At 43.7% G+C, this 14,620-nt stretch overlaps 1 protein-coding gene across 1 annotated transcript in view; it reads right to left on the bottom strand.

Moving 5' to 3' along the window:
• The window catches only part of LOC122929311 (LIM homeobox transcription factor 1-alpha-like), a 124,094-nt gene extending 109,792 nt beyond the window's left edge, over positions 1-14,302 (bottom strand). Inside the window, exon 1 of the mRNA XM_044282830.1 lies at positions 14,243-14,302. Coding sequence (XP_044138765.1) covers positions 14,243-14,300 — 58 coding nt within the window. The 5' untranslated portion in view covers positions 14,301-14,302. The remainder of the gene's footprint in view (positions 1-14,242) is intronic.
• Between the last annotated feature and the right edge of the window lie 318 nt (positions 14,303-14,620).

Raw genomic sequence — 14,620 nt, 5'->3', positions numbered from 1 at the left:
GAAATAATACAATAATACAATCTACACAACCTTGAACCCAAACCTGAACTTCTGTGAAGAAGTTCGGGTCTGGGTACCACATTCAGTTTTTTATCACGCGCGTGCAAAACGTGCAAAACGCATTGCACCCGCGCGATAAAAACTGAACAACAGAACGCAATCGCAGTCAAAACTGACTGCAATTGCGTACCTACTTGCGCGGGTTTTCTGCAACGCATCCTGACCTTATCCGGACACACTTGTGTGAAAGAGGCCTTAAAGTTACTTTTATTCAACCAGCAAGTAATTTTTTGACGAGAAATGACATGGTTGTCTCCCAAAAGATAATAAGACAATGTACAAGAGGCATTATTGTGGGAAAAAAAAATATTTCTCAGCTTTTATTTACATTTGAGCAAAAAATACAAGATGTTCCGCACTGTAGAAAATCTCAGAGGACGTGGTCGGAAGCCAAAAGTGACACCTGTGCTGACCAGGAGGATAGTTAGAGAGGTGAAAAAGAATTTGGTAAATCCGTGATAAATTCCATGGACAAATGCATCCAAGGTCTGGACGGGATGGGTAACGGAAGAAGAGATCCAGAAGGCCGAGTATTTGTCACCTTAGTACGAGCACAGGTACAACAGGCTGACCCATAGTCCTCAACACACTTATGCAGCCCCAGCCACCAAAATCTGCGCGAGATGAGATCAACAGTGGATCTACCCAGGGTGTCCAGCGAAGACAGTACAGTGATGTTCCTCAAATACCTTGTGACGTTAGTCTGAAGGAACAAACAATTTCCCTGGAGGACAAGAGTCCGGAGCATCCTCTTGGGCCTCCAACACTTTAGCCTCAAGATCAGGATATATATGACTACCCCTTCAGAAAAAATAGGACTAGGTTCTTTAGAATCACCCCTCCCCAGGAAAGCTGCATCAACCTCTACAATGAATGGCTGAGACACGTCCGGTTGCACCAGAATAGGGGCTGAAGCAAAACAATCCTTCACAGCAGAAAAGGCTTGTAATGCCGCCTCAGACCAAAGAAATCAACCCCCTTCCTAGTCATGTTTAACCACAGTTGAATAGTTCAAGATGAATTTACGGTAGTAGTTGGTGAATCCCAAAACCAGCATAAGTGCTTTCAGATTTTCAGGTCGATCCCAGTTGAACACCGCACAGACTTTCTCGGGATCCATACGAAAACCTGAGGATGAGAGCAGGTAACCCAGGAATTGCACTTCCTGAACAGCAAAAACAAATTTTTCAATCTTTGCATACAATTTATTCTCTCCTAGGATCTGTAACACCTGTCTCACATGATCCTGATGAGTCTCCATGTCTGGAGAATAAATTTGTATGTCATCCAGATATACAACAACAAATCTCCCCACCAGATGATGAAAGATGTCATTGATAAAGTACTGAAAAACAGTTGGAGCATTAGTTAACCCAAAAGGCATGACGAGATTCTCAAAATGACCCTCAGGGGTATTGAAGGCTGTCTTCCATTTGTCACCCTCTTTGATCCTTACCAAATTATATGCCCCATTTAGATCCAATTTAGAGAACACCTCGGCACCGACAATTTGATTAAACAAATCCGGAATCAAAGGAAGGGGGTAAGGATCACGGACGTAAATACGGTTGAGCTCACGGAAGTCAAGACATGGTCTAAGGGTACCATCTTATTTTTACAAAGAAAAACCCAGCCTAGATGGTCTGATATGACCCTTCGCCAAGCTCTCGGTGATATAGTCTCGCATAGCCTTTCTTTCGGGCTCCGAAAGACTATACAACCGAGATTTGGGCAGTTTAGCTCCAGGAATAAGATTAACGGGACAATCATACTCCCGATGCGGGGGTAAGTCCTGGTTACCACTCTCAGAAAACACATCAGAAAATTCGGAAATGAACGACGGTACATTTTTAGTGGGGACCACAGAGAAAGACGTATTAAGACAGTAGTCCATGCAAAAATCACTCCAATCGAGAATCAGTCTCACTTGCCAGTCCATGATAGGGTTATGTTTGCTTAAAGGAATTCTGTCACCAGGTTTTCACTTACTGAGCTGTTAACATAACCACATCAGTCTTCATGATTTATATTACAATATACTAGTATTACTGTCCTGTGTCTTGTAATTTGTCTATAAAATCGCTTTTATTAATATGCTAATTACCTAAATAAGGAGCACAAGGGGCTGTCCCTCTGTCCGTTGGAGCCCAGCCGCACCCCTTCTCCTTGAGCCCAGCACCGCCCCACTGCTAATTTATTCACTCCAAAGCAGAATGGAGACGGAACAGAGGCAAACTAGGGCAAACTGATGCATTCTGATCAGATCCTTTCCCATTCAGAATGCATTAGGGCAAAACTGATCTGTTTTGGACCGCTTGTGAGAGCCTCTTCTATAGGGACTTTGTCACAGGGTCATTTTGAAAATTACAGGCAGAGGAAGAGGCAGGCCATTCCGCAGGGATGGTAGGGGTCAGGCAGGTGCACCAGGCCGGAGCCTAAGTAGGAAGTTGGAGAAGTTGTTTGCGATTACGTCAAAGGACGCACCAGAGTTGGTTGAGTGGCTCACTCAGCCTTCCACTTCTGCACCCTCCTCATCTTCTGTATCTGCACCCTCCTCACTCTCTTCTGTGTGCACCCCCAAAGACACCACCACCATAGCCCCTTCACTCGAGTCAGAGGAAATATTTTCCCATCCATTCCCAGACCTTACCGATGCGCAGCCATTCTTGGCATCGGATCAGGAAGAGGAGGTAGCAACGGCCGCCACCCAGCGGTCTGACGACAGTACCCAGATCAGTCCAAGGACGGAGGTTCCCACTGTTGCTGCCTACTCCGAGATCTCTAATGTAAGTGGTGGTATAGGGGGCGATGATGACGTGTCGATGGATGTCACGTGGGTGCACACAAGAGAGGAAGAGGAGGGGAGTTTAGAGGGAGAGACAGAGCAGCAGATAGGGGGTAGAAGGAGGAGAAGCAGGCAGAACTCGCAGTGCACAGGAGGCAAAAAGCAGACGGCAAATGCATCTGGAGTGAGCCATCCACCATGCACGGTCACATCTGGCACTCCAAGGACGCCAGCACATGAGTCCACAGTGTGGGCTCTTTTTAATGTGTCAGCTGCTGACATTAGTGTTGCCATCTGCAGCCTGTGCTGTCAACGCATAAGTCGCGGTACGCCCAACAGTCACCTAGGGACGACCGACTAAAGAAGGCATCTGGCCTCCCATCACCGAGCCCAGTGGGAGCAACACAGTCAGAACCCACAAAGCCACACTCCTGGCGCTCCACGTCCTGCCTCTTCTCCTTCTCCTCTCTCCTCCCATTTGTCCTCCACTCCACCTTCCACCATGCTGTCGTCGTGTTCACCTGGCATAAGGCAGGCTTCCATGGCCCAAAGGTTCAAGCGTAAAAAGTTGATGACGCCAGATAACCTTCTTGCCCAACGGCTGACCGCTGGCTTGTCGGAACTGCTAGCCCGCCAACTACTGCCATATAAACTGGTGGATTCGGAGGCCTTTAGAAAATTTGTTGCCATTAACACACCGCAATGGAAGGTCCCCCGAAAGGAAATATTTCTCCCAGAAGGGCATCCTAGAGCTATATGGCCATGTTCATCAGCAAGTGAATGTATCTCTTGCACACAGTATTGGTGCAAAGATACATCTGACGACAGACACATGGTCTAGCAAACACGGACAGGGAAGGTACATAACTTTTACAGCCCACTGGGTGAACCCATGGCACCCGTGTGGATTTAGTGTTACCGCCACGGATTGCATGCAGGCCTGCGTATTCTTCTCCTCCTCCTACTTCATCCTCCATCTCCTCCTTGGCTGACTCCTCCTTTTCCACTGCTACTGCCTCTACCGCTGCACCCCTAAGCTCCCCAGAACCTATTTGATGTGCCAGGTGAGACTTTGCCATGTTGTGCTGGGGCTGTTGTGCCTGAAAGCCAAGAGCCACACCGGTCCTGCACTGCTTTCAGCTCTGCGGTCACAGGCCGATCAGTGGCTAACCCCACTCAATTTGACAGTTGGTAAAGTGGTGTGCGACAATCGTGCCAATCTGCTTGGCACATGTTCTGAACTTAGTCGTGCAGTGATTCGTTGCCGAATACCCCGGGTCCAGGACGTCTTGCGGCAGGCCAGGAAAATTTTAGAAGATCTTACATGGTCATGGTTCGCCTTGCTTACGTTCAGCGGCGACACCACCTGCCCGTCAGACGTCTGTTTTGTAATAGCCCGACATGCTGGAACTCCACCTTGTATATGCTTGATAGGCTGCTCCAGCAGCAACGTGCCATTAACGACTACCTGTACGAACTCTGCAGCAGGACAGGTTCTGGGGAGCTTCGTTTCTTTCCACCGAGCCAGTGGCTGCTCATGCGCAACGCTTGCAGACGTCTGCGGCCATTTGATAAGATGACCAAACTGGTCAGTCGCGGCCAGGGCACCATCAATTACATCGTACCTTACACCTTCTTTCTGGAGCGTGCATTGCGTTGTGTCATTGATCAAGCCGTCGAGCAGCAGGAGCTGGAAGATCAGGAAGTCGCAATGCTAAATGAATTACCAGGGGGCTACTCCATCTGAGACAAGTCAGCAGGAGTCTGAAAAGGAGTCAGAGGAGGATGGTGGCTGAGGGGAGGAGGAGGAGCAAGAAGAGCAGGCTTTAAACTTTTAGGGGATCCCTGGTGTTGTCCGTGGCTGGGTGAGGAGACCGAGGGCGACATTCTCCTGGGCGATGAGCAGGAGCCAGGGCGCTCCACCGCTTCCAATTTAGTGCAAATGGGGGCCTTCATGCTCCAGTGTTTGAAGAGGGACCCCCGTATAAAAATCATAAAGGGCAAGAACCAGTACTGGGTGGGAACATACTTAGACCCCCGATACAAACACAAAATGGCAGACATCTTACCAGCATCCCAGAGGGCTGTCAGAATGCAGCATTTCCAGGCCTTGCTGCGAGAGATGCTGCATTCTGCTGTTGCGGGCGCTGGCAGAGGAATTTCTACCCATAGCGAAACAGGTGCGGGTACCAATCCTACTGCTCCTGCAAGAAGAGGACGGTTTGAAGATGTGTTGGTCACTTTGGATATGAGATCATTCTTGCAGCCAACCCATCGACAGCCGCCCTCTGGATCCAGCCTCAGGGAAGGCCTAAACCGACAGGTGTCTGACTACATCAGGTTCACGGCCGATGTTGACACTCTGACAAGTGAGGAACTTGCCACTCGTCGAGTTTCCTGTCCGAAAGGATGTTCAGCGCAGCAGGGGGGATCGTGACCAATAAGCGCACTATCCTAGCTCACGACAGTGTGGACCAACTCACATTTCTAAAAATGAATGAGGCATGGTTCTCAGAGGAATTCAACACCTGTGACGACCATGTTTAATTGAATTTCCTCATGCCAGCCCACACATATCCGCCACCACCCAGAACAAAGAATGGTCCCTATCTTATGTAAATACAGCGGCATAAAAGGCCTTTTCTGTCCTGTGAATGCCTAATGTTTGGGGCCTGTACTCCACTAGCCTGCAGTAAAATTGTTATCCAATGATCGTCTAATATACCGCCAGCCACATAATCACTTGATCTTTTCTGTACTGTGAATGCCTAATTGTTGGGGCCTCGGAGGAATTCAACACCTGTGACGACCATGTGTTATCGAATTTCACCTATTATCATTTGGGGTTTATTCAAGAGGGGGGATTTGGTTAGCCATATTTTTAAACTAATTTTATATTTTTAGCTCTTTTAAACATATGTATTTGACATGTATTTTTACTGGATTAGAGTAAAATCGTCTTCGACTGACTGTCTAATATACTGTACATCTAGCCACATAATCGCTTGATCTTTTATGTACGGTGAATGCATAATTTTTGGGGCCTGTAATCTAACTGGCCAACAGTAAAATTGTTATACGGTGACCGCCTAGTGTACCTCCAGCCACATAATCACTTGTTCTTTTCTGTCCGGTGAATGCCTAATGTTTGGGGCCTGTTCTCCACTTACCTGCAGTAAAATTGTTGTCCATTGACCACATAATGTACCTCCAGCCACATAATCACTTGTTCTTTTATGTCAGGTGAATGCCTAATTTTTAGGGCCCGTACTCCCGTGGCCTAAAATAAAAATTTTTGAGGCTCCAGCAGGGCACATTTTTGAGAATTTCCATTTAAGACGCATAAAAATGGCCCCTGATTAAATTACATATTTTTTGTGGGAATTTTTGTCATTGATCCCCCTCTAGTATGTCACTGTCCATGTTGTGGGACTATTTGTGCACTTCTAGTAAGGATTTGGTGGCTGCAAATATGACCTGAAGGTTTTCCAGGTTCGCCTGCCATTAAAGTGAATAGGGCCCGCAGCGAACTTGCGGTTCGCGAACATATGATTGCGTTTGCGAACCATCCTGGCCAATGTTCGTCCATCACTAACACACAGATCTTTTGTTATACATATCAACTGTTGGTCTGATTGGACAGATATTGGTCAGATAATCTGTTGGTATAATACAGCCCTAACCCCGGCAACAGGATATTTATTCTGAGATAGACAGGAGCTGCAGAGCTGGAGGTGGAGCAATGGAGCCAGAGCCTAGCGGCAGGGACCACCACAAATCCAGACCCTCTGTGAGGTCTGAAAAATGTTGAATAACCACTTTTAAACTAATCCTTTGAAAAAGCCTGGATTTTTGCATTGATTAAAATGTGGTCTGATTACTATGTAAGTCACAATTAATTATAGACTCACACAAACTGTTGTTTTAAGCTAGGGCTACACGACGACATGTCGCTACACGACACATAGGGCACAACTACACTGCAACATGTGTCGCACGACAATTCTTATAATGATAGTCTATGGTGTCACACTGCAACATGCTGTGACTGCGATGCGACAGTCGCAGAAAAATCCATCCAAGATGGATGCTACTGTCGTGTCGCAGTCGCAGCATGTCACAGTGCGACACCATAGACTATCATTATAAAAATTGTTGCGCGACGTTGGTGCGACAAAATGTCGCGCGACACATTTCGTCGTGCAGCCCTAGCCTTACAGAGTACATTAGTTAAACATCCAAAGTGCAGGGAAAGTAAGTGAACCTTTGTGTTAATGACTTCTCCAAGGGTTAATTGGCAAAAGGTGTTTCAATTAAGGAGATGATATTGGAAACATGCGTTTCCATTGAATAAAGTCAAACAAAAGACAAACCAAGCCCGGTTACTGATAAATAAGTTATTCTCGAGCAGTACCCGCGGGAACCATCTATTTTTTACATTTTACTGTATTATTATTATTTATTTTCTTACAATTTATTTTTTACAAAGGTTAGCAAAGGATAACAGTGATCTAATGGTAACGGCATATAGATCAATGTTAATAGTGATCTGTGTACACATACATTCAGAAAAGACACAGATCACGCTTCTTTGCATGCCTCCACGCCCCCTTTATAGCGGGAATCCCTCTAATGTCATCACTTGGGGTTCCCAAACGACTACTAGAATGCAGAAGCAGTGCTTAGGCATTCAGGAACACAGCACTCAGTATGAATGCTGTGCTGAGGTGTTTTCTGAGACAAGGAACAGATTATTTTTGTTCCCTGTCAAGTACAGGATTGGGGCTGGCCTACTACTGCATCGGAAAATAGCAGGCGGAGAAGGACCGTAAATATGCCCTCTGCCTACTGACATATATTTACATGATACAGTCAGGAAGGGGTTATGATCACTCCAACAGCACAACATGCAAACCTGAAAGACGTGAGAAAGAACCCATGGCTTACAGCAGAACACCTACAGAAGATTCTACAAACCGCAAAAATCTCTGTTGATGTGTCCACTATTAAAAAAACACTGAACAAGAAGGTGTTCCTGGAAGGAAACCACAAAGGAAGCAAAAAATAAAAACACTAGCCCATCTCAAGTTTGCCAGAGACCACATGGATGTTTCACAATGCTTCTTGCCAAATGTTCCTTTAACAGATGAAAAAAAAAGTGGAACTTTTTAGAACAAATCCACGACCCTACGCTTAAAAGAAAAAGAACTCTGCACATCGACAGGGGTGTCTAGGCCTAAGCCTGGACATCTTGTGATTATTTAGGGAATAATGAATTCTAAAATGTACCAAAACATTCTACAGGAGAATGTAAAGGCAGCAGTCCATGAGCTCAGGCTGAAGAGATAGGTGATGTAGCAAGACAATGACTCAAAGCACATGAGTAAATCAACTAACTAATGGTTGAGAAAGAAGAAGATTAGCGTTTCGGAATGGCCAAGTCATAGTCCGGACCTCATGGGTGGACTGTGAACTTAAACTGGCCCCATATTGCAGTCGGACCAAATTGACAGAAGGCGGAGCAAGACAAGTAGGCAAGGCCAACAGAAGTAGGCAAGGTCTGTAATAAGAACCAAATAGCACAGTGCAGCTCCAAATACTACCTCAGTAGAAGCAAATACCACAGTGCAGCACAATATACTGCCACCTTCACCACAGTATTCATTCAACTGTATCACAGCCCTAAAGACAGTGATACAGTTGAGTTCAGAAGGGCACCTACAGCCACTGGCCAGGTGCATAAGTGTCTGATGCCCAGCATTAATTAATGCCAAGAGCATCAGATCACCATTTACCCAGCCTCCGGCTGTGAGGGGGGCTCCGTCGGCCCCCTGTGCACCAGCCCACTGGGAAGTTTCCCTGTATGTTCTATGGCCAGTCTGCCCCTGCCTGACCTTAACTCTATTAATATTATGTGACGTGACTTGAAGAGGGCTGTGCATGAAAAGCATCCAACCAATATTATTGAAATGAAAATTTGCAGGGAAGAATGGTCCATAATTCCTCCTCCAGAAAATGTTTAGTGGAGGTGATTGCTGCTAAAAGTGAACAGGATATCAAAGGGTTCGAATACGAAAAAGCTGTGGATGTTTACTCAATATGCTCAATAAAAGACAAGACCGATGCAATTGGTTGTCTGTTATTAGTTTCGTCTATAATGGGGACTTAAATATTATTCATATCACATTTTATATTGAAGCAATGTAAAAAATCCAGATAATTCCAAAGGGTGCACTTTCTCTTGTAAGAAAAGATATACGATATAAATAAGATATAAGATATAAATAAGAAAAACAACATGGGTGACTGAATGAGAAAAATAAAGTTTCCCTATGTTTAGTATAACTATTAGAATTTTTTTTATGGTGCTGATCTGACTTCCTTTTCTTGTCAAATGTATGCAGTCCTTGAAGAACAGCCGTTTGAGGATGCAGATCTTTGTTCAAAAAGTCAGCAAATTGCTTGTTTGGAATCGCACATTCTGTATGTAAACTAGCAAATTTCGACACTGAGAAGGGTTGGCAATTTTGAAAAGCAGCCACTCTATGGGGTAGATGCGGGGGGAGGGTGGTAGTATTGAGGATCAGGAAAGTCAGATGTCTACCTAGGTAACAGAAAGCAGGGTATAGGGAAGAGTTCCAGATTATTGGGAGGAGCTGGCGAAGATCTAGCAGTCATGGTCCAAATAGGAACCAATGACAAAGTTAGAGCTAGGTGGAGCGTCGTTAAAAATTATTTTAGGGATTTAGGTCACAAGCTCAGGGCAATGACTTCAAAGGTAGTATTTTCCGAAATACTACCTGTACCACAAGCCTCCCCAGAAAGGCAGCGGTAGATTAGAGAGATTAACAAGAACTGGTGTAGGAAGAAGGGGTCTGGGTTCCTGGAGAACTGGGCCAACTTCTGTCGGCTACAGGATTTATCATAGGGCAAATGCTTTCTGACATCTACGGTGGCCTACATGATCATATGATCACCAGAGACATAAACATCCATTTATTCATTTTTGATTTATTTATTTGTTTCCGATATACACCACATCTTTATCACTACCATGACTGTTACCCCATTTAAACTGTACAAAAGCTTTACACAAATCCCCTTGCCTGCGGACATCACAACGACTTTTATACATATACTACATTCCTATGCTGGCTTCTCCCTCACTTACGCCACTATATCCTTAAAATCATGTTATTATATACCCTATACGACGTTACTGACGTCACACGCGCCATCGTGCTATGCCTGCATTACATATTGGACATTTAAGTTGCCATGACAACCACGTCCATGACGTCTGTAACGTCATCCACTGACACAACTCCGTCCCTTGAGCAACTGCACTATATTTATAGAGCCACAGCTATCATATTACCAGTGATCCAGGGGGGCACAGATGAGTGGGTGGATATACAGTACAGACCAAAAGTTTGGACACACCTTCTCATTCAAAGAGTTGTCTTTATTTTCATGACTATGAAAATTGTAGATTCACACTGAAGGCATCAAAACTATGAATTAACACATGTGGAATTATATACATAACAAAAAAGTGTGAAACAACTGAAAATATGTCATATTCTAGGTTCTTCAAAGTAGCCACCTTTTGCTTTGATTACTGCTTTGCACACTCTTGGCATTCTCTTGATGAGCTTCAAGAGGTAGTCGCCTGAAATGGTCTTCCAACAGTCTTGAAGGAGTTCCCAGAGATGCTTAGCACTTGTTGGCCCTTTTGCCTTCACTCTGCGGTCCAGCTCACCCCAAACCATCTCGATTGGGTTCAGGTCCGGTTACTGTGGAGGCCAGGTCATCTGGCACAGCACCCCATCACTCTCCTTCATGGTAAATAGCCCTTACACAGCCTGGAGGTGTGTTTGGGGTCATTGTCCTGTTGAAAAATAAATGATGGTCCAACTAAACGCAAACCGGATGGAATAGCATGCCGCTGCAAGATGCTGTGGTAGCCATGCTGGTTCAGTATGCCTTCAATTTTGAATAAATCCACAACAGTGTCACCAGCAAAGCACCATCACACCTCCTCCTGATGGTTTTTGTGACTGCACTTGGGGACACTTTCAAAGTTTTCCCAATCTTTTGGACTGACTGACCTTCATTTCTTGAAGTAATGATGGCCACTCGTTTTTCTTTACTTAGCTGCTTTTTTCTTGCCATAATGCAAATTCTAACAGTCTATTCAGTAGGACTATCAGCTGTGTATCCACCTGATTTCTCCACAACGCAACTGATGGTCCCAACCCCAATTTACAAGGCAAGAAATCCCACTTATTAACCCTGAAAGGGCACACCTATGAAGTGAAAACCATTTTAGGTGACTACCTCTTGAAGCTCATCAAGAGAATGCCAAGAGTGTGCAAAGCAGTAATCAAAGCAAAAGGTGGCTACTTTGAAGAACCTAGAATATGACATATTTTCAGTTGTTTCACACTTTTTTGTTATGTATATAATTCCACATGTGTTAATTCATAGTTTTGATGCCTTCAGTGTGAATCTACAATTTTCATAGTCATGAAAATAAAGAAAACTCTTTGAATGAGAAGGTGTGTCCAAACTTTTGGTCTGTACTGTACATGGAGGCAAAAACCAAAATAAAATACTGATAGGAGTTGGTTATAGGCCACCAATATACCAGAGTCCACAGAAAATCTACTACTAAGGGAAATAGATAAGGTGGCAAATCATAATGAGGTTGTTATTATGGGGGACTACAACTACCCAGATATAGACTGGGAAACTGAAATCTGTCAATCTCATAAAGTAAACAGGTTCTTGGCAATAACCAAAGACAATTACTTTTCCCAACTGGTTCAGAACCAGACTAGAGGGACGGCCATACTGGACTTAGTACTAACCAATATACCTAACAGAACAACAGATGTGCAGTTTGGGGGACACATAGGAAATAGTGACCAAAAAAGTAATAACCTTCTAATTGTCATTCAAAAGAATGTTTCTTCAGGGAGGAACAAAAATACAAAACTTCAAAAAAGCTAAATTTGACCAGCTAAGAGAGGCCAATGGCCTCACTAACTGGGACAATGCCCTCAAAAATAAAAATGCAGCCACAAAATTGGATATTTTTTAAAAGCACCCTAAACTGTAATTGTGAGAGGTACATACCTTATAGAAATAAAAGGGTGAGGAACAAGAAAAAAACATTGTGCACAAATAGAAATGTAAAGGAAGCAATACATGAAAGAAAGCATTTACATCGCTAATACAGGAAGGTAGCAAGGAACCACTGAAAAACTATAAGGAAAAAATTTGAATATGTAAAAGACAAATAAAAGCAGCCAAACTAGAGACCGAGAGATTCATTGCCAAAGAGAGTAAAACAAACCCTAAAATGTTCTTCAATATATAAATGGTAAAAAGTATAAATCTGAAGGTGTCGGCCCTTTACAGAGTGATGAGGGGGGAGATGCAGAAAGCAATAAGGAGAAAGCAAAGCTATTCAGTATTTTTTTCTCCACCATATTCACTAAGGAAAATACAGATGAAATGCAGACTGTAAAAGTAAATTTCACACTAAAAGTGGCCTATCTGACCCATAAAGAAGTGCAGCAGCGTCTTAAAAATATTACAATAGACAAATCGCAGGCACCACATGGCATACACCCCTTATCCTAAGAGAATTAAGTAATGTGATAGCCAGACCCTTATTTCTGATATTTAAGGACTCTATATTGACTGGGAGCGTTCCACACGATTGGCGCATAGCAAATGTGGTGCCAATATTCAAAAAGGAGTAAAAAACAGAGCCTGTCGCCTATCTGTTGTGGGTAAACAGTTTGAAGGTTTTCTAAGAGATGCTATCTTGAATTACCTCAATGAAAATAAGCAAATAATGCTATATCAGCATGGTTTCATGAGGGATTGGTCATGTCAAACTAATTTAGTCAGTTTCTATGAGGAGGTAAGTTCTAGACTTGACTGGGGTGAGTTAATGAATGTCATATGTCTGGACTTCTCCAAAGCATTTGACACTGTACCACATAAAAGGTTAGTATATAAAATGAGAATGCTCGGACTGGGAGAAAACGTCTGTATGTGGGTAAGTAACTGGCTCAATGATAGAAAACAGAGGGTGGTTATTAACGGTACACACTCAGATTGGGTCACTGTCACTAGTGGGGTACCTGAGGGGTCAGTATTGGAGGGGTTATTGTTACTGGTGGGGTACCACAGGGGTCAGTATTGGAGGGGTCACTGTCACTAGTGGGGCACCTCAGGGGTCAGTATTGGGCCCTATTCTCTTCGATATATTTATTAATGATCTTGTAGTAGGCTTGCATAGTAAAGTATCAATTTCTGCAGATGACACAAAACCATGTAAAGTAATTAATACAGAAGAGGACAGTATACTGCTACAGAGGGATCTGGATAGATTGGAGGCTTAACACTGACAAATGTAAGGTTATGCACATGAGTAGGAACAATGCAAGTCACCAGTACATACTAATTGATTACACACTGGGTAACACTGGCATGGATAAGGACCTAGGAATTTTAGTGAACAGCAAACTAAACTGTAGAAACCAGTGTCAGGCAGCTGCTGCCAAGGCCAATAAGATAATGGGTTGCATCAAAAGGGGCATAGATGCCCGTGATGAGAACATAGTCCTACTACTTTACACATCACTAGTCAGACCACACATGGAGTACTGTGTACAGTTCTGGGCTCCTGTGAACAAGGCAAACATAGCAGAGCTGGAGAGGGTTCAGAGGAGGGCAATTAAAGTAATAACTGGAATGGGTGGACTATAGTACCCTGAAAGATTATCAAAATTAGGGTTATTTACTTTAGAAAAATACAACTCAGGGGCGATCTAATAACTATGTATAAATATATCAGGGGTCAGTACAGAGATCTCTCCCATTATCTATTTATCCCCAGGACTGTGACTGTGACGAGGGGACATCCTCTGCGTCTGGAGGAAAGAAGGTTTGTACACAAACATAGAAGAGGATTCTTTACGGTAAGAGCAGTGAGACTATGGAGCTCTCTGCCTGAGGAGGTGGTGATGGGGAGTTCACTAAAAGAGTTCAAGAGGGGCCTGGATGTATTTCTGGAGTGTAATAATATTACGTTGATCCAGGGAGTTATTCTGATTGCCTGATTGGAGTCGGGAAGGGATTTTTTTCCCCTAAAGTGAGGAAAATTGGCTTTTACCTCACTGGGGGGGGGGGGGCCTTCCTATGGATCAACTTGCAGGATAACAGGCTGAACTAGATCGACAAATGTCTTTTTTCAGCCTTACAAAGTATGTTAAATGGTTAACAAATCAGTGTCGGTTTTGAGCTATAAAAACACCATGTATTTTATAAAAATGCTCTACTAACAATTGCTTTTAAGTTTACAAGCCAATTACTCACCTATCCCATGAAAGGGGGAATGTTCCTGGCATGAAGAGGGAGTACTTTCTGTCTTCATAGTAAAGTATTTATTGATTACATCCAGAACCTGGGAAGAACATGTGCAAGAAAGTGAACCGGAGAACTGTCCTTCAAAGGGTAAAGAGTAAGACCTTACATTTGTTTGTAAAATAGAAAGAATACCATCCCTTTATTGTTATCTATCATAACAGATTTTGTTCCTCTACAGCCCCAAAAAACTTTTTACCTGTTTCATATTTCTGTTGTATATCCACTTATCGGCCTAAAGCTGAAACTAGTACTGTATGGGTTAGCATTCCTTTGAATCATCAATCAAGAATTATATACAGTAGAGATACGATCACGTAGATCAGAGAT

Source organism: Bufo gargarizans, chromosome 2, assembly GCF_014858855.1.
Source record: "Bufo gargarizans isolate SCDJY-AF-19 chromosome 2, ASM1485885v1, whole genome shotgun sequence".
NCBI classification, from domain to species: domain Eukaryota; kingdom Metazoa; phylum Chordata; class Amphibia; order Anura; family Bufonidae; genus Bufo; species Bufo gargarizans.
Note: the sequence above shows the minus strand (reverse complement) of the source record. Positions and strands in the feature narration are given on the sequence as shown.